Source organism: Patella vulgata, chromosome 6 (genome assembly GCF_932274485.2).
Source record: "Patella vulgata chromosome 6, xgPatVulg1.2, whole genome shotgun sequence".
NCBI lineage: Eukaryota > Metazoa > Mollusca > Gastropoda > Patellidae > Patella > Patella vulgata.
Window position 1 is genome coordinate 20,411,850 of NC_065884.2, and position 27,136 is coordinate 20,438,985.

Genomic DNA, 27,136 nt, shown 5'->3' on the forward strand with positions numbered 1-27,136 from the left:
TTACCTACAAAAGAATAGTTCAACTCCATCTAGAACAATTCTGTGGTTTCCAGCCAACTTTGTCAAGTTGCAGTCCTGAACAACTTTGCTACTGTGGGCGTATGTTTTTCTGGATGAAGACATGAAGTAAAATAATATTACAGACAATACCTTATCAAATTTAATATAAAGACAAATTAACTTGCTGATTTGCTTATATTACAGTTTACACAAAAAAACATTGTTATTTTTCACCAATTGTATTTATTCTTTAATAGTAAACTTATGAATCAAATTCATTTATAAAGATTTATAATATACATATCATGATAAAGATGAGACTATATTTTATAACATTGGTCCTTTAACTAAGATAAAATATAATTACATAATAATTTACATAGTTATAAAAATAACACAGCTACATGTATTAAATATTAATAAATGTATAAACAAACAATAAAAATTAATGTCATTAAATGAAGAGCTCTTTCCGAAATATGTTGAAACATGATTATATCCGTCCATCATCATATTCCATACACCTACTGCATCAATATTTTAAAATAACAGATATAATGTATACTTTTATCATTCTATCTTTGGTATTTTATCATTTCAACTTTAGTATTTTATCATTCTACAATTGTTCTTTTATAATTCTGCATTTGGTATTTTATTATTCTATCTTTGATATTTTAACAATCAGCCTTTAGTATTTTCAGCCTTTTTCAAAAACCAACTCGGTCCTCCAAAGTTATGGAATTCAATATCAAACGAAACCAAAAGTGCAAATTCTATTAAAGGTTTTAAAAAGTATCTTGAAACTGAACTTTTTAAATATACAACTGATTGAATAATGTTCTAGCTGTGTTTGTGTCAGACTTTTACCATGTGTACTAAATAATGTTTTTTGTTTATGTCTTTTTTTATGGATTAATGTGTTGTGATTTTATATTAGTTGTACTTATGTAAAGTACCCGAGAGCGCTATATAAATTAATTATTATTATCATTCTTCCTTTAGTATTTGATCATATTCTGCTTTTACTATTTTAGCATGCTGCTTTTAGTATTTTAGCATTTTATTTTATCATTCTACCTTTAGTATTCTACATTTGCTCTTTTATCATTCTGGTATTTTCAAAGAAAAATCCCCTGTTTACCAATAATCTAGCAAGATGATTATCACATTTTGGCAAAAAGCTCTTCATATATAAACAAAACTAAAATGATGTGACCGTTACAGCAACAATCATAACTTGCTTACACCCCATGTAAATCTATACAGGCATTGTACAGATACTCAGCATCTTTAACAAAATCTTTAATTACAAAGTTCTCCTTTAACCATTCAATATTGTACAAAGCACCTAGGTTAGTTCGTCTATTTCTCCATGATGTCAGCGTTCTATAAACATCAGAGTTATTAAAATATTAACCTCTAATGTAAATCTGAATCTGTCAAATGAAAATTTCCTTTCTTAAAAATATATACAGGTATTTTACTATTTACAATATTTCTTGACTTCATGCACGTCATTGTGGACCTACTCTTCTTAATACATGTAAAAGTTACCATGTTGTAATTCATAATATATTAACTTTATTCTCAGTGACCTCATATTGTTACATAATGTCAATGTTAACGCTGACTAACTACAACAGCTAAGTTCTTGGCTCTTGCAACATATTTATCAAAAGTTTATGACAACTGTCCAATTGTCTTTCTTTATTATTGTGTTACAATTCTACCGGTATGTATATTTGTTGTTAACAAATTATGTTAAATCTGTTAAAATGTCCCCATTTGACTTAACACAAGTTACATTCACATTTCTTCCATATTTTTTTTGTTCAAACATATTGTCAAATAACAGGCAAATATGTCACAAGACTAGAGTTACCAGCACATGACAGAATTCTTTGGAATACAAGTTACTTAGAAGATTTATAAATGGCGACGTTTCAACGAGGGATCTGTCATTTTTATCAAGCAAAGACAAGAGAACCCTTGTCGAAATGTCGCCAGAAATGAATCTTTTAAGTAACTTGTATTCCATAGAATTGGGTCACGTGTTATTCTCATTCAGTTACTAAATGCCGCTTAAACAATTTAGAGTTACCATCCTTAGGTAAAATTCAGTGACTGTAAATACAGTCAGGTGATCAGTTGTGGTGATGTTGTGCAGCGAAATTAATCACACAGCAATAAAAAGGTTAACTCATTGACTCATTTAATATATTAAATACAGGGAAGATAAAAAGGAATTGTGTGATAATTATTCAACTTATTATAGCCATTGGAAGTTGAACAATTTTAAGTAGAAAGGAAAATTAGAACATGTAATGATGTATTTTGGTTCTAAATAACAATAAAGTTAAATATCGTCAAGTTAATAAAAGAGTCAAAATGTTAGAAGAAAATCGTCAATTAAAGACTAAAGTTAGTCCAAGCTACCCAGCCATGTTGACCGCTACCCTTTTGACCATAAGGCCACAATTAATAAAAGACTGCAGATAAGCAAACTTTAATATTAAACTCTTAATACAAAGAAATATTTTATGATAGAAATAATTATTTATAAGTTATTAAGAATAATATGTGGGCATAAATTGCCCATCATATATTTTCGTGTAGAAATATAAATGAATATAATATTAATAATAATTTTACAATTTATTTTAAAGATGCATTAAGTAAGAGCTAAATATGCCTATTGCAGGTCTTTTTTCTGGCTTCAAATGTTATATAAATTATTATTAGACATTTATTCACATGACCATCCTATAATCAACTTTCTGACAACCGGATGGTCTAGATATTAAATGCATTAGATAAGCCAAGCCATTTAATAATGCTACGTTAAAATGGATAATTGAGACTTTGTTTATTATCGTAGAAATGGTACTTGACAACTGAGATTATTAACTCAAAACTTCAAACACTCCTAACTTTGCTCAGAATAAAGTAATTTGACTGAAATTTTCAACATATTCATTTTTCATTATCTATTTTTAAAATACTAAAACAAGAATAACCAGCTCTTTATCTCAATCTTATATAATGCATCTTTGAATATTAATTCCATTTCATAATAATAAATAATTTTGTGTATATAAACAAATACTTTGGGGGGGGGGGGACAATAATGTAGATGTAAAGAGATTAAAAACATTATATGTTTATGTTAACATAACAAATTAACATCGTTATGTTTTGCTTAAACTTTAAATTAGTTCTAAATTTCTAAAAAAAAAAAAAAAGCAGGCGGTTCCATATTATTATTTTAAGTTTTAATTATAAAAGCCTCACTAATTGATAATTTAATCAATCACAATTAAAGGAAACAATAAAAGAAATACTATAAAGCACAAACTATTGCCAAGTTTAATTATTCATCATCAAATATCCATTTGCTAATCACAGAAGCTTTGAATAGATGTCCATTCAGTTTCATCAAATATTCTTCTTTTTCATCTCCCTCTTTAAAATTCCCATATCTAAGCTTTAGTTAGATGTACATAGTTTTAATATACCATTAACCTAAGTTTAAATAATCACATTAGATTGTATGAAACCACCAGAATCCATAATTTTGCATTAGAATAACTTTTAGGATGGAGGATATTGCATTCTAGATTGGTTTGATGTAGATTACTGAGCAATTAATCTGTCAATAAATCTAAATCTCTCAAGTTAGAATTTATAACTCATTTTACAAATGATTAAACTGGAATTCATTACTTTACACTGAATCAATATTTAAATAAATATGAATCTTTCCTGAGACAATCATTTCATAGATTTAACATCATTACATTTTACAAGACATAAGTTAGTATATAATAACTGAATAATAAGGCCATGCAAAAAAAAAATTCTGGTTCTCAGATAATCATTTGCAAAAATCTGATGTGAGAGGGACGTTTTTATTTTTGTGTTTTTATTTTGTTAAATTGACGTATCACAAACATCACATTTCAGGGTTCTACATCTATCACATTGAGTTAGTTCCTATTACCAGGGGTAAAATGAACGTGCAACAATTAATGGGATTGTTTTTATATTTAAGTGATGCAGAACCAGAATATTTTTTTTTTCATGGCCTAAATTATACAATTCTCTACTTTTGATTTGTTACTAGAACATAAATAACAAGCCAACAGCGAGGCTGAATGCTGATGTCACGACCCCAATTCCAAAATAAATAGATGACAGTCATAATTACTTACTCATCAAGCAATCAAATTATCAAGCATCATTATCCTTACCCTAAGCAGAATATACTTATTATCGAACATAGTCAAGCTATTAATGTAATGAAACTATACAAAAAGTTCAATCACTTTCACTCAATTAGAATCAGAGTTACAAAACATCGACCAATGAAATAGGTCATCACCGATCACTCTGCTTAACCTGGGAAAAATGCTCATTATCAAGGTATTGATGTAATGAAATTATACACAAAGTTTCATCACTTTCACTCAATTAGAATCGGAGTTATCATGTTCCAAAGTAATGACAAATCAAATTGCTTGTCTGCATAGCCTGGGAAGAAAATAGTCATCAAAGCACCTAATCAAAACATGTACACCAAGTTGGAACACTCTAATTAAATTAAATGCAGAGTTATTGTGTCCCACGAACAGATGAGCAGACAGGCAAATCCATTTTAACAGTCTCTTGCTTTCTTTGAAAGACGGTCCTGGTGGGGAACAATTGAATACGAATCTAAGTTCTTGACAAAAAGCAAACTTTAAGAACAAGAGAATTACAAAACAAACATCTAAAACAAACACTATCCTCATTCATTCAATACTTGCAATTAATTCTTTGCAGCAGCCAACTGGTGTAAGTCTTCCTTGGCTCACTAAGAAAGCAGTGTTGAAACCTTCAAGCAGACTTGGTAATAAATCTTGAAAAGCTATAAAATGTGTCAAGACCTTGTTGCAGGAGGTACTAAATAAATTACCACCTAAAACCGTTTTTGATTGTAACTCCTAATTAAAATATTTTACATATTTTACAATGTGACAAAAATCTTCTCTCAATTGTTGAGCTGTCTATTTCACTGGAATGGTTATCACAATAAAGGGGGAGAACTCTAGCACATACCATCATACTGACACAAGGCAATAATCTGAAATAAATTTGTTCTTCTTTACTAAATATTGCCATGGATATATGAATAGATATTTTCTAGATGAGTTGGGTTCTAGACCAGGAGGAAATTGTCAGGAATGCGATGTACTGTAGCCATAAATATGATGTCAAAATGCAACTGACTTCACAATTATAGATGTCCACAAGTGTATGTGGAAATTAGGAAGTGAGGTAAATGGAGTTCTTGATTTCATCTGATAAATTAATAGGTTTCCATAATAATGATCAGTGATACCCAAAGATATGAAAATCTAGAGACGGCTTAATTGGCTGACAAGAACATTCGTAATTTCAATAGAGTGACACAGAATCGAGTTTTGTCAATCCCAACAACTGATGTGCTCTGGGTAGAACAGCACCATGATCTTCAAATGTGATGATTGGTGGATATATTTTCTTATTCAATTTGTGCATGTAGGCCATATACCATTGCCTTGATTCAATTCAAGAAAGTTACATCAAGTAACCCACAACAGAAAAGATTTACTTCTGTCTACCATTGTATATTTCTCTGCAACCGTTGTTCCATATCATAAAACACACGCTAATCAAACATTTTACAATACAACTCTATTGTACATAACTTTAAATATGATTTGCACCCACTCCCCCCCCCCCCCTTTGTGGGTTTTCTAAGAGTTCTATGTTAGCATCAATCCATATGTATCCATATTTACTCTCTAAATTTAGTCACACCTAAGAAAACAAGCATTTTTGACAAAATTCAATATTTACCTTATCTTTCAACTGTTGACACTGTTGTAAGGCCAAGGTAAAGAATACTATTGCTTCGTTTAACCACTGGACTACAGATTCAACCTGTTAGAATACAAGAAGACACAACAGATAAAATATTGCTACTTTTAATTAACTTTCTCCATATTCAACAAAGCTGCTAGTCTCTATAGGTAAAGTAGAAGAAAAATTGCATGCTATCTCAAATAACATTAATTTCATAGCAGCTTGAGTCACATTTTCTTGAAACTCCAAATTGTCACCTCTTAATTAGTTTGAATATGATTTTAGTCCAAATATATCACAAATCACCCAGTTTGCATGCAGCAAGACATCTTTGAATAAATTTCTTTGTATAATATAGGCCTAAATGAAAACAGTGCATAATATTAGCCAGTTCGCTGTGTCCAGTTAAAAGAAGACTTCTTGCTAATCAAACAGGATTTAATTGACTTCTTGCATTAAGGAAGGTAAATTGTATTAGAAAACAACAATTATCTCATTTCTCCTGCTTCTTCAGTTCAATGAGCAGACGAGAAAGATCTTCAGCCTTGTGATATACTGCATCAAGAGATATAACTCTGATTGGCATGTTTCAGGATTCCATGATTTATTTGTAAAAAAATGACATGATTCCAATCTAATTTAAAGTCTAAAGACATATTTAAGAAAAGTGTATTCTGGGTCTGTGATAAAAACAAAATAATACCTTTGATCTTTATAAGGCATATCTCTAGTCTTAAAGATACATTATGGGAGATTCGATAACGAGTTGGCAGTTCTCACTATAATAGTTAAAAAACTAGATAATATAAAGGCAATTTGCTGAAAATTTAATTCAAATTGATCCACTATGAATCGAGAACAAAGTGATTGAATTTTCGCCTAGCCTTGATCATCATTACTAAGGTCAGTACGATAAACAGCATAATCTTGATTATCCATTTAATTGTTAAATCGTGAAGGACTGTTATACAGTAAATCGGCTCACAATCCACTAAAGATCGCAGGCTAGCGATGCCATCTAGAGTTGATTATGGTCTGGATAGGTTAATTAATGTCTAATTAATAATTTAGATAACATTTCAGGCCTAAACAATAGACAGATTTAGCTCTTGCATAATGTATGTTTAAGTGTAATTTAACTAAAAGAAATGACTAGAACAATAGGAGAATAAGATGTGTATATAAAATTAATAATTACCTGAAATCTAGCTGTTATTTCCACCTTCTGTTGATTATTAGTATGTAGATGATACATAGCTAATATTAACTTGGAGGCATGGACATAAAAAGACAAGGCTACATCATTGGGCAGAACCGGATAAAATATTTGCTAATAACAGAAAAAAAAACATATTAATGACAAACAAGCCAACAGTGAGGCTGATGTCCCCCGCCGAAATAGGAAAATAATTAGAGGACACATATAAATTTATCACAAATTATCTTTTACAAAGTATTGAACAATCAAACAGTATATCTTTACTTATAGTCTAACAATCAAAGTAGGAGAGTTATTGTTTTCCAAAGTCTCGACCAATCAAATTGCGTATCGCTCTGCTTACCCTGAGCAGAAAATGCTCATTATCAAACTTAGTCAAGGTATTACTGTAATGAAACTATACACCAAGTTTCATCAATCTCACTTAATTAGAACTAAAGTTATCGTGTCCCAAAGCATCAACCAATCAAATTGCTTATCTCTGCTTACCCTAAGCGGAAAATGCTCATCTTCGAACTCCAGCAAGGCATTGACCTAATCAACACATACACCAAGTTTGAACATTCTAGCTCAATTAGGAAGAGAGTTATCGTGCCCCAAAGTATCAACCAATCAAATTGCTTATCTCTGCTTACCCTAAGCGGAAAATGCTCATCTTCGAACTCCATCAAGGCATTGACCTAATAAACACATACACCAAGTTTGAACATTCTAGCTCAATTAAAAGTTATCGTGTCCCAAAGCATCAACCAATCAAATTGCTTATCTCTGCTTACCCTAAGCGGAAAATGCTCATCTTCGAACTCCATCAAGGCATTGACCTAATCAACACATACACCAAGTTTGAACATTCTAGCTCAATTAGGAAGAGAGTTATTGTGTCCCAAAAAGTGTGACGGACAGACAGACGGACGGACAGACAGACAGACAGACAGACAGACAGACAGACAGACGGACGGACGGACGGACGGACGGAAAGACAGACAGACAGACAGACAGACGGACGAACCCATTTTAATAGTCCCCTGCTTTCTTCGAAAGGCGGGGGACAATTAGTGTTCTGCCACATAACTCACTAAGGCCATAAAACTTTCACCATAATAGTCTATATATCAGTCCATGTTCAATCTGGTGTTACCTCCCTTGTAAACCAGTCAGATCTATATGGTGTAGACGTAGAGGCCATTAAAAGTAAATATAAATAAACAAATGAATTTTACATCTGTATTTCAGACTGTACATTCTCAGATCAATAATTTATTCAGAATAATTTATAGAAGACCGACACACAAAAAATGTCATTGTCTGTATATATAAATATCATTCTGAACACAAGAGATGCACTAACTGTGGAGAAAATATAGTTAGCTATCATTTAGTTTTCAAGCGTTAGTTAGGTACAATATAAATATATGAAAATAAATCTGCATTATTTTATGTACCTTAAAGATACGGTCCCACAAAAGTATTTATCTGGTGGTTATTTCCAATAAAAGTATGGTAATTTTAGTATATATGGAAAGTAGATACCCCCAATCTTACTAAAAAAATACTGGATTCCTTGAAAAACACAGAGAACAGGACAAAAATGAGAGGGTGTCACTAATTGGCAACCTGAAAATTAAGGGCAGTCTGCTCGAGTGAGGTCAAAGGTTACATGTGTAGATTGTCTGACCTCTTGGTGTTAGGGAGTGCTTGATGTATATATTGATAAACTTGATGATGAGCGGAGGTGGAAAAAGTGAGAGACTTAAACGTACAACAGTTTCTGAGATAAAAACCATGGAAAAAGACGTGGACAGAGATACTCCGAGAATTTAGTTAGGCTTCGATATTCATGATAAATGGACAGCGATTAAAGAAAACATTGCTAGTTACAGCGACAGCCAAGTCATGTGACATAAAACATGACTTCTCTTAATAGATTTTTTTATAGTTTGTGGTATTTCCTTGCGAATACAATGTTTTGAGATGAATTTGAAGAAAATTTTTGATAGATTAATTAGTTTGAACATGTTTTTAGTACAAATATATTATCAAATCACCCAGTTTGAACGCAGGAAGGTATCTTTAACGAGAAACATGTCAGAATAAAGGTTAAATATAAAGATAATAGTCTTATAACCTACACCAATGATATTAAGAAGCTGATTATAGTTTTCTTCAGCGGCTTGATGTTTGAAAAAGCTTGTCCATATCTTTGGAAATATAAATTTTCAGGTATTGTCGAAATTTGATGTCTCACTGAATTCTATTTGCTAGGAAGCTATTAAATAATTAATCTATATACAGTAAAAAGCAAGTACAACATACACATATCATACTTATCCTTATAAACTTACCATATTTTTATTAGTAATTAGATCTTGTAAAGTTTTTCTTTTAGGCATGGCTAAACTTGTTCTACATTTCATTAAACAAGCCATTAATTCATCTAACAACTAAAACAAGACAGTAAGAATTATGTTAAAACACTGTTTACACTTCAAATATAGGGTTGCCAGCCAACAAATATTCAACCACCGACTAAAATATAATACTAAGTAAGAATTATGATAAATCCTTCAAGATTATTTTGAAAAATTGGGGTGTCAATGGTGATTTATGACATTTGGACCCGAATATAACATCCAATTTCATCAGCTACATCATCCCAACTAACTAGCAGCAAAGTTTTCCATGCTAGCTATAAAATCTTGATAGAGGAAGTTATAAAAAAATTCAAATAAGAACACTGTCCATCTGGTAGGGAATCAGATGATTTAAAAATCATTTCGGAAGATTTATATTTTTTTAGATGGGGGTTAATCCATTTATCTCTTATAAATACCTTTATGTGGTATCAAGTTCTCACAAAAAAGGTCTTCCTATAATCCTATTATCAACAATCATGATTGATGTATTGATGATAAATGATTTTATAGGCCACTAGGTTGCAAGAATATAGAGCACAATAGAAGACTATAATTAAATTTACTTGATATATATATATTTATACATAACTATATTCATTGATCCCAAAAACGTATTACTGGAGTGGTGTGGGGTTGTTGGGGTGTAAATTAATTGTATCCATGGGGGAGGGGGGGGGGCAGACCATTGTAAAATAATAATCATGTACTTGTATTACTCTGTGGTTTTTAAAACATAATGTGTTGGTATAACATGTAAATGTCCTTCTTCAAGTAAAATAATTGTAGAGACTTAAGGTCATTTTTCTGAAAGCCTCGTTATCTGACACTCCTGCATTAAATACTTAAGGCTTTTTTAAATTTTTCTGCAAGGATAGATGTCTGACATTATAATCATAATCAATAAGTAATCAAACTTACTAATAAAACTTCTTGGGCCGATTTAAATTCGTATGTGGCATCTCTTTTACTCAGTATAAATAAAGCATTACATAAATGGTTACCTGCATCTTGTATCTAAAATTAGAACATAAAGTGTAGAAATAATCCAGCATAAAAATTGATTTGAGTCAAAGAATGGAATAACTTAAAAGTTAAAAATAAAGTTTTGATTTGAGTTGATCTGATGGGTTATTTTGATTAGTAGTGGGAAAGCTCTTAATGATTAATTAAAATTTTAATTTTCAAAATATTAGTTGATTAAGTTAAAGGGACTGTCCCTTATTTGAACAGAGTCTCAAAAATAAAAGTCTGAGTATGTATGAAATTTAAACGCCAAAATATAGAGGAATGGTGAATTGACCGTATCTCAAAATTTCAGCTCAAGATATTGAGTCGTTTGGACGTGACAGTCAAAACTGCTTATCCGGACACGTAACCTTTTTAAGATTTCGGGTCAATTTTTTCGTTGGGAGACCTGATAATCGATTCCTGTTCATTGAGAGGTCTATACATTGAATGACCCAAATGCTGTACTTGATAATGAAAGGTAAATGTCACCTACACATTATTTTTATACAAAAAATGTCTGGTTTTATCTAGACACCGAATAATACAGCTTGGGACACCGGTCTCCATTTCCAGATGGAGACTGCCGGGTTTAAGTTATCTGAAAACTCATCACAAATATTGAGTTAGTTGCTCGCCCCTTAGGTAGAGGATTTTAAGGGATTTTAAAACAAAATTAAACAGTTTTATTCTCCAAAAAATTATCGGGATTAGCCCTTTAAGGTCTGTTTATAAATTAATTTTATTTTTATTTTTGGCTTAAACTGTCTCATACTGAACACAAAATCAAGTTTCTCTCAACATTGACTCGATCTGTTGTGTGGACATTAAATTTTAAATGCAGACAAATATGAAAATATAAAAAAAAAATCAGAGTATAAAATTTAATCAAACTGATGACAACTTCACGTTTTTAAACCAAATCATCAGTCCAGTCATTATGATATCGTAATACACAGGTCATTTTAATATCAACACATGGTTATTTTTATTTACCATGGCAACATAATCTTCACAGTGCTACAAACAATCAAACAATAAAGCACACTATCTTTGTCAGCCATGACAAATAGAGCCTAAATGATTCTTCGAGGTCCTGTTAGGTTTCAAAATCAGGATATAAACTTCAGAGATAATAAATGAAAGTAGAAAGCTAATAAAATATCTTACTTGTTGTAATTTCCACTGTCTGTCAGGATTAAAACTTGTTTTAAATATATGATGCTGATCTTTGACATGTTTATGTTTAAAATTTACATCCTGGTAAAAAAAAATCAAGATATGTCTCATAGTTTAAGATTCTGACATAAAGGTAATCTAATTAGCAGCACTGTTCTAGGCAAATTACCAAAGGACAGGGAACTAACTTACAAGCGAAAATGCATACAAGAAACATAAAGACACTATCCAGTACGTGCATTTTCAATGAAATATGTCAAAGGTGTCCAATATTTCAACTAGTATAAATAATGTAGGCTTTGCACATTGCCTGTACCATTATTTGAACTTTTAAAAAACATTGTTAAACAGTTCCCAACTCTCCTGTCAAGGAGCTATTAGGCTTTTCTCAGTTAAATTGTGAATTTTTATTTATTAAAGATAGCTATGATCAACAATCTGATTAAAATACAGATCTATATTTCGTTTCGTTTTTTTTTTTATACTTTCGATGGCCTACACTACATGAAGATCTGACCGGTTGTACTGGAAGGTGGCCGCAGCGGTTGTACGAGTGGCTTTTGTCCCTATGACATCAGACATTGATTAATCAATCAGTGTTTCTAGTGGTTTTCCCATAGTTCCGTGCATCGCACAACAAGAGCTTGCCGTAACAGACCGTTCAACCAGAACGCCATTCTATAACAACTCTTCCAGATCCTAGTGTAGTAAAGACAAGCAAAGCAAAATTTTGAACTATAAAAAAATGAAACAAATTAGGATCTGTGTTTTAATCAGATTTCTATGATCAACAAAGGTTGCATATGGCGATCACCAGCTTTGTCATCTGTGCAATACCCAGCTTCTTCACCTCAAGTTGTATTTTGAAGTGTCTGCAAGGTGCAAAAACACTGCCAAATTCACTTGTGGTGGGCGAGGTTTGAATTTGGTGTATTATAATCATAATTCTAAGAAGATTGATGATGATATATGATATATTTACAAGATTGATATCGATTTGAATTTTATTTATTTGGGAACACCTATTAAAATTTTGCTGCATATTTAACAGATTTTAAATTCAACAATTCATGATTCCAAACGAACTAAAAATCAGATCAGTTCGGCCTTAGAAGGTTAATAATGATATTACTTACAGCTTCACATATACTATCACCACGTAACGTCACCATACATTTCATCTGTGAGGAACCACTGTATTAATAAATATAAATTTATAACTGATTCATCAAATGGAATGGGGTTTAATTTATTGTCTTGTGAACAAAATATTTTTTGCAAACATAAATGGTAGCTTTTATTTCTATGGTTATGTGTACAATTCTGCGTAGACAGCGGCATTTCCACCCACTCTTCCTCGATAACCAACTGCCAAGGGTTCTTTAAGGACCACACTAATGTGTACATGGGGTTGCACTTTTCTTTTGGGCCCATCTTAATGACTAGGAACACGTTCCTTGCCAGCCCCATGCCACTCATGTAGATTAATGCCTTGTTACAAACCCCGAGACATTCTAGTTGACTGTCTCCACTCAGCCCACTTTACTTCCATGTCCCATAATAAGATAAAAGATATATTCAAAATTCAAATTTTAGATTAAATCAAACATCTCCTATGCAAGATAAGAATAAATCATCCCCGTATTTTTATGTAATTCACAACAGACAAGATGTACATTTGTTTGCCAATGTCACTTGCCCTGACCAGTTTTCTATGTGCTTTATTTGTACAAATATACTGCCTATTTATTATGCTTCACAAATTCTTTTAACAATATCAAGATTTCTCTAGTTTCTTGTCAAATTATGTCTAGAAATATAAAGCAAAACTCTTGTTAAATTTAAATTAGATAATTCTATTAGACTAAAGAATTGCCGACTTTCAAAACCAATCAAGGAAAGTTCATCTCATTGTTTTTGCTCTATAGTATTACTTCACTCAATGTTGGTACTTCAGTATACTCCAAGATCTCTTTCTAATATATTATACATGTATACCTAATGGGAGTCGTATTTCAACTGAAGTCAAACTTTAATGAGATGTCAAGTCAGAGTTGAGAATCAAGTTTTACTGGAGTAGAATGAACGCAAATATGCTGAAATGCCATATATATCTCAACTATAAAATATTGAAGACCTCTTCAGAAGGACCACAGATACTGGTTTTCTTTAAGTAGAGTCAAACTTAATGAAATATTAAAACCAACAGTTTGTATGGAGTTTAAAAAAATATTGAAAGTAATTATCATATAGCTAATTAATGAATGTCATCACTGTGACAGTGGTGTAGGATGAAGGGCCTGGCAAGAAAAAATATCTTGTTGTTCAGATGGGACAAAAATCCATGCACATACAAGAACCCTTGATTGTTGGATTATGAAATAAGAGTAGGACATAGCATCACTGTTCATGCAAAATTGCCCTCATAGCATACTGCATGACATATGCCGTCTTTAATATCCTGGTTGATGCAGAAAATGTCAACTATCTTAATAAATATTAACTACAAATAATCATAAAGATGTAAATGAAATGAAATGAAATGGGGTTTAACGTCCTACTGTCATAAAGATGTAAATGGTGGTTTAGTGGGTTAATGTCAATATTGATACTATTACATTCTAGGCCTGTCAAACGGACTTAAGCTTCTCAGTGAAAAATATCCAGAGGTGTGTTAAGAGAGAGAGAGAAATGAGGTTTAACGTCCACTCGACACAAACTAGGTCCGTATCGGGAGTAACACATGGTTCAATTTTTTATTTCAATAATTCGCTTGCGCGTAGGGGTCTTTAGCAGTGGGAGGAAACTGGAGGACCCGGAGAAAACCCACGAGGTTGGACAGGCGACCTTACTCCTTGTCAAGTACACCCGTGGAATCGAAACCCCGCCAGTTGACTCAATGACAGACCGTGTGATACAGCGGGTGCACGAGCTAACCACTCGGCCATCCAACCCCCCTAGGTGTGTTAAGGAATTTGATCAGTGCCGGGTAGAGACAATGTCAAGTCTGGCATAAGGTTAAGGGAATTACCCAAGTATTTTATAAAATCAGAAATTTTAAGACAATATTTCTGCTCATTTAGCTGTATAGGATTCAGAGTAGAATGAGGCCAAAATGGTTACAATGCTTTGCACATTATTTCGAAGAATGTAGGAGAAAATTATATGTTCTGCTCTGGACACACGTCATATATCTTCCTTTAAGTTGATCGGTGCTTGAATTTTATGAATCTAATTAATTTCATTTATTTTCTTATGAATGCTCCCTTAAAACATTTCAGATGAACAACCAGGAAATCTTTGGTTACCAATCAATTGTATAAATAAAGGTTTATTAATAATTAATAGAAGTCTCACTTCGGACTGGATAAAATCATTCGTTGCTGTTTTATTTCACTATCATGAACTGAAAAGAAAACAAAAGATGAGTTATTTCATCAGTTTGCTAATAATATCAAGATGCTACACAATACATACAGCTCATCGTACATGTTTCTTCTATTTTTACAGACTGGACCCGGAAATCAGAAAACCGATCTTCAGTGGAATCTTCCATAGTGATTGATATTTTCAAATATGTTACTTATTGACATGACCTGCTGATTTAAGTCAAGTGAAATATTCCTTAGCAATGATTTGCAATAGTAATGGAACTGGTCTTCTGTCAGTAACACAAAATCAACAATTTAAAAAATGATGACCAAATATACAGTGTAAATCCAGAAAGAGAGAGATAAATGGGGTTTAACGTCCACTCGACACAAACTAGGTCATTTCGGGACTAACATATGGTTTAATTTTATTTCAATAATTCGCTTGCGCATAGAGGTCTTTAGCAGTGGGAGAAAACCGGAGGACCCGGAGAAAACCCACGAGGTTGGAGTGTAAATCCAACCTCTGTGCAAAAGATATTATATGTTAAATTAAATATGTCTAATTAAAGCATTGATGTGTCATTTAGCATGATAGAAACGACTTGCAAATTACAATATTGTGAAAGATCAATCTCCAAAAGGTATATCAGTCCAAAAATGGTTCAATTCCATTCAGTATTTACAAAGATATGTGGAATTGAAATTTCATAGATGGTGTTCCCAATTTTAATAAGCCTGCCTATTTTTGCTGTCTGCAAAATTTTATTGATAGGCCTTTTTCTAAATCCGATTTATCCAAACTCAGACATTATCTAAAGCTGGTATTGTAAAGTTGGTATTTTGATATAACAAAATCTGTGAGCATACAAGATTCCAGGAAATGTCAATTTCATTAATCTATTTTTTTCTATCATAAAATCAATGGAGGTATAATGATAATAACCTACCTGCACCTGTCTGTATAGGAAATCTTTCACTACATTCCTACAAAAAATCAATAATATTTCATTAGTTATACCAAATTCAATTAATAAACAAACACTAATAATATCTGATTGAAATCACTTAATTTCTAATAGTTTTATAAACAAATTGATCCCGATTAGTTAGAGCTAAAATGGTTATGAATAATATTTGATAAAATACGGGAAATATAATAGATAATAGCTGAACACATAATTGTAAGTTTTATTCTCTACATTTCATGTGAAATGCGACAAGGAATTTAGCCTGAACAACACTGATTCCTCCATTCTTCTATGAATTCAAACTAACAAGGAATCCTTTACCAATTATATATAAGACTTGAGTTTAACACACATTCAACAACCATTAGGTAATTTCTGGACTGACATGGCACATTTCTATTTCAATCAATTGCTTGCGAGTATGGGTTCTGTGATTGAAACCACGACATTTGACTCTGTAACAGACCTTATCATCTAAACCTCACTCATTAGATAACTCCCCCTGCCCCCAAGGAATTATTTAAATCCAAAGTACATTGTCTAGAGAATTTTTTAATTAAGGCAGCATTATGTAAGATTTAGATAAATACATTTCTTGCTATAATAGTTAAAGATAGGTTGCACTAAAATCTGATTAAGAGTAACAACTCATTAAGTAATTATCAGAAAATCATTAGAATTGGTTTGGCAGATGCTAATGTTTAGAATATCATGGATTTAGCTGCTGAAGTTGTCAAAAATCATTGAAAATCAATGTATTTGTTCGTCTCAAGACCTTACACTCTGTGTATCAATTTAAAGTCAATAGAAATAATTATATATAGGCCTAAACACGTGGTATAAATATCAAATCAATCAGATGATAACTATGGTCTCTAAAGCATCCACAAGATTTTTCAAAGTGATCAAGGGCTATAACTCTGGCAGTAATTAACAGAAATCGTTGCAAATCAATAGGCTTCTTTGTCTGATGTGTATAAATTTAAAGTCAATCAGATATTAACTTTAGCCTCTAGAACGTCCACAAGATTTTTTAAAGTGATCAAGGGCCAAAACTCTGGCAGTAATTATCGGAAATCGGTGAAAATCAATAGACTTCTTCGTCTCATGACCTTAACCACTGTGTATAAATTTAAAGTCAATCGGTTATTAACTTTAGCCTCTAGAGCGCCGGACGGATGGACGGATGGACGGACAGACGGACAGGAGTGACCACAATATACGACCATATTTTAATGTGGGCGTATAAAAAATAGATAATGTAAAAGAGAATATACTGAAAATTTCAGTCAAATTACTTCACTCTGAGTCTAGATATCAGCGATACAATTATAGTTTAGCCTCGATTGTCATTATGAAAATAAACAATTTCTTGATTATCCATTTTTATGGTAAAACTGCATATTTAAATCTACTTATATCGCAGCTATCTGATGGCATCAAGAGTTGATTGTGGTCTTGGTAAGTTAATTAATGTCTAATTAATAAATTACATAACATTTCAGGGCTAAAGAAAGGCCTGCAATGAGCAGATTTAGCTATTGCATAATTCATGTTTAAACACTATCAGAATATGGTGAAATTTATAAGATGATGTTTGGAAGAAACTAATATCTATTTTCATCCAGTTGGTGTGAAAAGTAGGATGTTAAACCCCATTTCATTTCCTCTTTATGTAATCATCTGTGATAAGCTGAAAGGCTTCAATTTTTTTATTTGTCAGAATGTCAATAACCATGTAGGACATATAGATCAATCACGATGTTTTATCCAACACTAACCGAAAAAAATGAGGTTAATATCGTTCACTGAAGTTCACTTTTACCCAGTCTATATAATACACACACCATATAAAAGAAACGACATTCAACTCCAGTTCAAAAATAGCTCTAACATGATGGAAAATCAATAGACAAGATACAACTAATATTGTTTACATTTCAAGTCTTTTATAGGAAGCGAATGAAACAAGGTGTTTAACCCGAATGATCCAGCAACTAGGCCAAACGAATTTAAATTTCAGTTAGCTGGAGTCTTCCCGTCTTCATTAGCCCAGACAGTACAGAAAAGTAGGATGTTAAAGCCCATTTTTTTTTCATTTCTTCAGGGTCTTGATAAATATATAGCGACTCGAATCCCGCGAAAGATGTTTAGTTTAAAATTGGAACTAAAAGCTTTTGAACAGGACAACCAAGTAATTTTGATTTTTAAATTAGTCTTTTTCCTGAAGAAATAAGATGAAAATTTTTAACAGGTGTTCCCGAAGAGTAGAAAATCAAATTGGTGTGGCCTTACATTGTAATAGTTCTATGTTCAACATGAGTTTTACCACCAAACCACCAAACAATGGGTTATCTCCTATCAGCTACACGCAGGTCATTATCAACTTCTGTCCAGTTTTCAAATACTCAATCAAATCAGATCGATTTCCTATTCCATGTTGCATGCTTTCTGTGACTCATTGTACACTTGTATTCATTATTCAGAGATCTCTTCAAAAGATTTCGCTCCTATATTTCAATTGCCTCCAGGCCAAACCAATTTGAATTTCTGTTCATCGGGAACACTTATTAAAACTTTGCTTTCAATCTCTTTGGAAACAAAAGCAAAAAGTACTTAGCAGCTCTTCTCAAAATCTTTCAGTTCCAAATCTTTTAGTCTTGAAATTTGAAACGAAACATTGTTCATGAGACTTGAGTGGGCTATCTATTTATCAACACACCCGAAGAACTAAAATTAAATTGGTTCCCCCCAAGGGAAAGTTTTTTGTATTAATTTAGGACCAAAGATTTTTTGTCAATGATTTTCTATTACCTGCAAATAGTTGTCTATTTGTTTGCCAATATTTATTTAGAGCACAGCATATTTTTGGAGCCAATTTGTTGGGTATGTTTCGTAAACCAATACTGTTCAATACAATGAAATACTGACAGTGTTACAGGAAATTAAATGTTAGTTAGTGTAATCTAATATTTAAATCTGCATGACTACCTTCAATTGCATGAAAAGAATGTGATGTATAACCATTTATAATATGAGTATTATTGTAATATTATTCACATGAATATTTAATGTATTTTAAAGGAGCTAAATCGCTAATATTTGGGACCCAGAAATTGACACAAATGGGTCGCAATGCATATAATAATGTAATATGAATGTACATTAACTGATTTATTTACATTCAATTGTTTCTGGTTTTACTCTAATTTCAAATCATTTATGTTTGGCAAAATACGCCAGAAGTTTCAATCGAGAGAGAGAGAGAGAGAGAGAGAGAGAGAAATGGGGTTTAACGTCCACTCGACAAAAACTAGGTCATTTCGGGACTAACATATGGTTTAATTTTATTTCAATAATTTGCTTGCGCGTAGGGGTCTTTAGCAGTGGGAGGAAACCGGACGACCTGGAGAAAACCCACGAGGTTGGACAGGCAACCCTACTCCTTGTCACGTACAACAGGGGATTCAAAACCACGCCAGTTGACTCAATGGCAGGCCTTATGATACAGCGCGAGCGTGCTAACCATTCGGCCACCCAACCCCCCAGTCTCAATCGAATGGCAAGCTCTAGTGTCTGGGTATTCTAGTCTACACCGACAGTATTTATTGCGCATGCTCGCCAGATAAGAATATGGTGTCATCGTTTGACACGACTATAAGAAAATGTCTAGCCTAGTTCTTTGAGTCCATTGTTATAAATGACGCTGAAATGCATTATGGCATCCGATTCGTGTACCAATGGTAAAATGTTTATTTTGTCTTAAAAATTGGATATAAGAAGCCGATCTTTTCCTGGTAAGACCACAACATCAATGTTGATTTAAATTGACAAATAATTTGTGTTTTCAATGTCGAAGACTTTGGATGATATTGAGTTAAAGAATTAGCTACTTTAATAAAATCAACTTGTATTAGATTACAAATAATCCTAGTTTCAAATGAGATTATAATTTTCATGTAATGACAGTTTTAATTAAGAAAATTAATCGCAGTCAACAGGATTTACTGGAATACTGCCAACTACAATTCATCAGTTTAATTTGTATGACCAGTGGCGGAGTCAGTAATTGGCCATTGGAGGGGGGTGGATTGTTCAGGTGTTGGAATGACCAAGCATCAGAGGAGTGATTTGGCTTTGTTGGGGTGGGGAGGGTGCAGGGAGGGGAGGGGGGCTTTGGGTAGATTTTTTAAATTTGGGCTTTTATTTATTAGTTCAATCTTATAGTTCATTGGGTACCAATATCTATTTTTTTATTTATAATTGGATATTGTATAAGAAAGGGTAAAATTGATTCAAATAATGAAATACCGAAATGCAAAAATTTGATTGTTTGTCTCATTGGCCCGAGAAATCCCTCTCTGGCTATTGCTGGATTGGCTTCTGATACTTGAGCTTTTGAGGGAGTGTATCTATTCTTCTCGTTCAATCAAATCTATCCCAAGTACAGCAACATGACAGCCCTTCGTTTAATATGGGGTCTTTCCTAAAACTTTGAACAGTGATTTAAGGTATTAAAAACGGTGAAAGTATTGTTCGTCTCCATACAGTATTGTTTACATTGTATCCGTGTTGATAGCCTCGTTTGTCACGCAATTAGCTTTTCTGCAATATTCTGCTATGCACTGGTTAATTGGGCATAATAAAATCGTGAGTCATGATGTAACGTTAAGTAAACATATTTGGTCCAATTTGGAACTCTGTTTAAAGTGTAATGATATTGTTACGCAGTTAGCTATTGGTTGTTAATCGGACTATTGACCAGTTATAATTTGGAACATAAATTTGTTTCTTTTACAGCAGTGTTAAGTGGGATCAGCTCTAATCAAACGAAACACTGCCAGGAGTATGAGGAAATCTTGGCTTTATTACAAGCAATTTAAGGGAGGGGAACAGGGCTCAAACCACAACCTTTTTCGGGCCTAAGGAGAGCATGTCTCAAGTTCCTTAGCCTCTTCCCCCTTTTAACCAAAAAGACAGAAGCGTATAAAAATTGTCATTTGGTTAAAAAGTAGCCTACTATTCATTTATCAACTGAAAAGATTATCACCAAGAAAATGTAGCTTAAATAATCCCTTGATGTTCATGCAAAATATTTCAATGGAAGCATTTTGGTTAGGAAAAATCCTATTAGACCAAATAAACTAGATTAATGTCATGAATGCTGCATTAATAATACTCCACAAAGGAGAATGAAGCTCTTTAAACTACTATAGCTCAGCATTGATTGGACAGATTTAAAGAACAATTATATTTTAGAATACTGTTTTCAGGTTGAATGTTGATACATTTGAAGTACTACTCTGTCTTTTTTTTGTTTCTCATGAACATGTTAATGACAAGTCAGCATTGCAATATTTCAATAAAGCAGACCATTCTCAAAAAACATTTTCTAACTCAAGATCTGGGTTGCCGATATCAAATTTATTTCAATACATCTATTTAAAATTGTAAGTTATAAGGTGCTTTTTTTGTTTTACTAACAGTCTATCACTACTATCTATTTAGTCGGTTGACTAGCGGTATGGTCTAACACGTGATTTCCCACTTGTCGTCTGTCCATCCTTGTGGGCTTTCTCCAGTTCGTCTGGCTTGCTCCCACTGTTAAAGACCCTTACATGGATTGAAATTTTTAAATAAAATTTAACCATATGTTAGTAGGCCTACTGAAATGACCATTTAATGAAACAAGTTGATACGAAAGGTAATTATACCTCGGAATTCACACAATACTACGTTAATTTTAAGATCAACACAAAGAAATTGGTCCAGACAGTTATGTTTTTGCCAACTGCCAAGAGTCCTTCAACATGCATTCCAAAGTATACTACTTGTTTTTTTTCCGTCCCATCTAAACTAAAAGGGCTATACTATATACCGGAAAACACCGGAACACACCGAAAAACACCGGAAAACAACCGAAAAACACCATGTTATACTGAAAACCGGAAAACACCGGAAAAACACTAAATACCGGAAAACACACTAAATACCGGAAATCACCCTAAATAGGTAACCCGGAGAAGGGCTATACTATAAACCGGAACCTAACCCTAACCCAGGCACACAGAGGACCAGGCTCCCGGTTACCTATTTAGGGTGCCAGTCTCCAGGTTACCTATGTAGGGTAGTTTCCGGTATTTAGTGTGTTTTCCGGTATTTAGTGTTTTTCCAGTATTCAGTATAAAATGGTGTTTTCCGGTTGTTTTCCAGTGTTTTCCTGCGTTTTCTGGTGTTTTCCTGTATATAGTATTGCTGCATCTAAATGACTAGAGACAATACATGTACTTTGATTCTAGTTGTTAAGTGGCATATATAACAACGATCTAGAAATGGTGAATCTATCTACATAACTTCTGTTCAAAGTTAATTACCAGTTTGTTCACAATCACATTTCTATTCTACAACAACATTTGGTGTGGATTTTAATCATAAAATAAATTATAATAAAATCACACATGTTGTGGATTTAAATAATGACAAAAAACCCCACCAAACTTTTTCCATTTGTTACCAGTAATCAATATAGGACACGGGAGTATATTATTTACAGACAGACAGATAGATAATATCAAATCTAATATCATTGGGAATATCTATTAAATATTACTAATCACCTAATTATGAGACTGATATTCTGTGGCAAACGAAGTTAGGGAGAGATATTGATACAGGATTCATTCGTCCTTCTGGGGTCCTCTGGTTGTCCCCTACTGCTATAGGCCCATAGGCAATCAGAACATTGAAATAAAATTGAACCATATGTTAGTTCTGAAATGACCTAGTTTTTGTCGAAGTGCAGGACTGGTAAGGATAGCATCTAGTTGTTCAGATGGAACAAAAATTTGAGGTCTCATGTGCACATTGGCATGCAAGTTCAAGGACCTTAGACAATTGGAATTCGAAATCAGAGTAGGCCATAGAGCCGCTGTCTGGGCAAAATTTAACACAAAGTTTATAATATTAGTTTATAATATTAGTGTATTTGCCTAAAGAAAACCTTCTTTTCCAAGTTACAAAAGGTTCACAAGCAGGACATGCAGACATTCCCATATAGGGCCTCATTTGAGTCCCATGCAGGGCTACATGGGAACAATTGGCAGTTGCCCGGTTACCCCACAAGCATAGGGCCCCATGCTAATCTATACTTGTTCAAATGTTTGTGTTGAATAATCTTTGCTGTACAGCCTGTTTTTTAATACTTCAACACTGGTTTTGTTGGAAGTACCAATTCAATCAATATATTTTTAATTTATCAACCATTTAATTTTTTCCCTGTGAGTGGTTGTGTAGGTACGGGCCCAAGTGCACTGCTTTGCCCGGAGGCCTATAATGTTGTTATGATGGCCTTGGTCCAATGCACAAGGAACTGAACCAAATTCTCATGGTGTATGACACTGTCTCGATATTTGACATTTTCTCAGCTAAATCATTTTTCTGGCTGATTGAGCCGACATCCACACCAGAGGCAATCCAATGATCTGAAGTCATTGCTACATATCAACTTGGCTACCAACATACAATAATAATGAGTATTATCAATAACTATGAAATACAAACCTGTAATGTATGCCTAATATCTTCAAATACATGATGGACTTCTTCTCTAAGTAACCATTTTAATTCTTGGTGCTGGAAAACAGTAATTCAACAAAGTAAATTTTGAGAAAAGTTTGATACTGTCTCGGTATTACTCGTACCTTCTTGTTTTAGTTACAAAAACATTTGAGTTGTCGACAAGCATTCCAGCAATCATATATGCTCTTGTCTCTTGAGTGTCTTCATTAGCCCAGTCTGTGCAGAAAAGTAGAACTTAAACCCCACTTCATTCTCATCTCCTGATTTTCAACATCCCATTTGACCCATCCCCAGAATTGTTCTTAATCAATGCTATGTCTTCATACGTAAATAAGTAACCTATTTTTACAATTTTCATTGCAATAATAACAATATTATGTATTTTGTATTTCTATTTTGAAATTACATATTCTGTTTCTGCGTTTTTATTATGTATTTGTATGCTAAATGGTTCTGATTGAACAAACCAGCGGCTGCCAGGCAGGATACACCCACATTTTCGAGAGATGAATAGAGAACAAGCTAACAAGAAATTGATTTTTCGTACAATCAGAGGCCATAATTCAGGAAGTTACGGTCCGATATGCGCGAATATCGAAAGGAACCGAGATCTTTGGGTTATAAACTTACATTTCAAGTTTCAACAAAATCGGATAACAATTGTGACCTCTATAGGTTCCACAACCTTGATATACCATATTTTTACACTATTTGAGAACGAAGGGCGGCCATTTTGTCTGTCAGTTTTGGACCGATTTTCACGAAATTCGAACTTGGTCGTCCTTAAGGTCTAACGGTGATATAATAATACGTTTTTTTAAATCGGATAAAAATTATGACCTCTATAGGGTCCACAAGCTAAAATTGCGATTTTTCGTACAATCAGGGGCCATAATTCAGGAAGTTTTGATCCGATATGCGCGAGTATCGACAGGAACCGAGATCTTTGGGTTATAAACTTACATTTCAAGTTTCATCAAAATAGGATTAAAATTGTGACCTCTATAGGGTTCACAATCTTGATATACCATATTTTTAAGCTATTTGAGAACGAAGGGCGGCCATTTTGTCTGTCAGTTTTGGGCCGATTCTCATGAAATTCGAACTTAACCGTTCTCAGGGTGTAACGGTGTTATAATAATACGTTTTTTTAAATCGGATAAAAATTATGACCTCTATAGGGTCCACAAGCTAAAAACACGATTTTTCGTACAATCAGGGGCCATAATTCAGGAAGTTACAGTCCGATATGCGCGAATATCGAGAGGAACCATGATCTTTGGGTTATAAACTTACATTTCAAGTTTCAAAAACATCGGATAAAAATTATGACCTCAATAGGGTCCACAACCTTGATATACCATATTTTTACGCTAACGCCAATGTCCAGGCAAAATTTCCCTCATAGCACACTATACTGGTATGGTAAATGCTTATCTTCACTAGCCTAGTTGGAACAAAAAAGTATGATGTTAAATTAAACCCCATTTCATTTCATGACTGTTTCTATAGGATAAAATTATCTTTAATCATTAAAATTCATTTTAAATATAAGAGACTACATAATAAAAGCTTAGACTTAGACTGGTCCTAACACTTTTAAATATGCTATCGGTATATTAATTCATTATTAATGTACAATGTTTACTTAAAGATACATTATGGGAGATAAGATAACGAGATGGCAGTTCTCGCTATAATAGTTAAAAACTAGATAGTGTAAAGGTAATTTGCTGAAAATTTCAGTCAAATTGATCCACTATGAGCCGAGAAAGAAGCCGGTGAAATTTTTGCATAGTCTCGGTTATCATTACTAGAATCATTAATATAAACAGCATAGTCTCGATTATCCACTTTTTCTGATTTAATTATCTTTGGCCATTAGCGGCATATAGGAATCTAATCCAGCCTACATCGAAGGCTAGCCTTGACATCGAGAGGTTATTATGGTCTGGATAAGTTAATTAATGTCTAATTGATAATTTAGATAACATTTCAGGCCTAAAAAAAGACTTGTAATAAGCAGATTTTGCTCTTGCATAATGCATGTTTAATTAGAAGCTTTCGTAAAGGTGAGAAATTTGACTGTCCGAATATTTATCACAATAATTTGTAAATCTTGCTGAAAACCACTAAAAAAAATGTAAGCTTACTGAAAAAAATAAATTGAAATCTACATCCAAGTGAAATATATATCCTAGTCCCTTTTAACTATCTGAATTCAATCTCTGTGGTACTTTCTTAACCAGACAGAGAGAAAGAAATGGGGTTGAACGTCCAATTGACACAACTTGGTCATTTCGGGACTAACATATAGTTTAATTTTATTTCAATTCTTTTCTTGTGTCTTTAGCAGTGGAAGGAAACTGGAGGACATGGAGAAAACCCAGGAGGTTAGACAGGCGACTCGACTCCTTGTCATGTACAAGTGTGGGATAGAAACCACAACAATTGATTCAATTACAGACCTTATGATCTAAAGCACATGTATTAGATACGTAGACCACCCACTCCCTCACTTGAACAATGAACTGGTTGCATACACTTGGTAATCCTCAGGCTTTGGAAAAATGCGCATTGATGGACAGACTTCGATGTTTAACATGATTTCACAATTCCAAAACTGCTGCAATGACATCCTTGATCATATAAAACGCTTCGTTCGTACGTTTGATGAAATACAAACATTCAGTTTCCATGTTGTTTTAGATAAGGTTCCCAAATTCCACTTAAGGGCCTTATTTATATACTTGGCTGAGTTATAGTGGTCAGTGATCACAACAATCATAATGTCACTCATACAACTGAACAGCCAAATTCCATAAATGAGTTAGGTAACCATGCTTGTCAAATCTACTGATCACTGATTCAGAATGGTTCAATATTTTTTTCAACCGAAATATTCAGACAAGCCATTTGGACTATTTCTTCACATGCTGACATTTAATTGTGTGCTGATACTTAAACTTTTAAAGCTACTTTCATCAATATATATACCTTGTGAAATATGGGACAAACTCCTTTAAAATAATAAAACAATCTTGTCACTAGTAGTTTTAGTAATGTATTATGCAGCCAATATAATCAGGCATGAAAATAAGCCATTCAATGGAAGGTAAAAGAAGATGTATCATCTATTCAATTTTACAGCAGTAAATGTATGAAATAAATAACTTCAACAAGACATAAACATAATATACAGATGGATTATATTATAACAGTTATAATAATATAACAGATACAGTGACTGTGCACTGAGACTCAGTCAGAGTGAAAAGGAAAAGGGGAACTTGTATCGTAACTTTATAATAATATGGCTAGCAAAGCTTTGCATTACGCTTACAAGCTGAACTTGATTAATATGTAAACCATTCTATACATACACCACACACTTAGTCAAAATACTACAAAGTAACGTAGTCATTGCTACTTTTATAAGCTCGTCAACAGCAATTTTACTTACTAGAACACTGATCTCGTCTTCTTCTGTCGCCATGTCGGTCAACTGGC

The 27,136-nt window shown here is 33.1% G+C and overlaps 1 protein-coding gene across 1 annotated transcript; it reads right to left on the reverse strand.

Moving 5' to 3' along the window:
* Positions 1-216: 216 nt before the first annotated feature.
* LOC126823459 (protein rogdi homolog) lies at positions 217-27,136 on the reverse strand. The gene is made up of 11 exons (XM_050552319.2): positions 27,090-27,136; positions 23,609-23,680; positions 16,028-16,064; positions 15,064-15,112; positions 12,843-12,900; positions 11,698-11,787; positions 10,441-10,536; positions 9,451-9,549; positions 7,088-7,219; positions 5,884-5,967; positions 217-5,125 (listed from the first exon to the last, which is right to left on the reverse strand). Exons 1-11 carry the CDS (start codon positions 27,120-27,122, stop codon positions 5,090-5,092), a joined length of 786 nt encoding a protein of 261 aa, XP_050408276.1. The 5' UTR covers positions 27,123-27,136; the 3' UTR covers positions 217-5,089.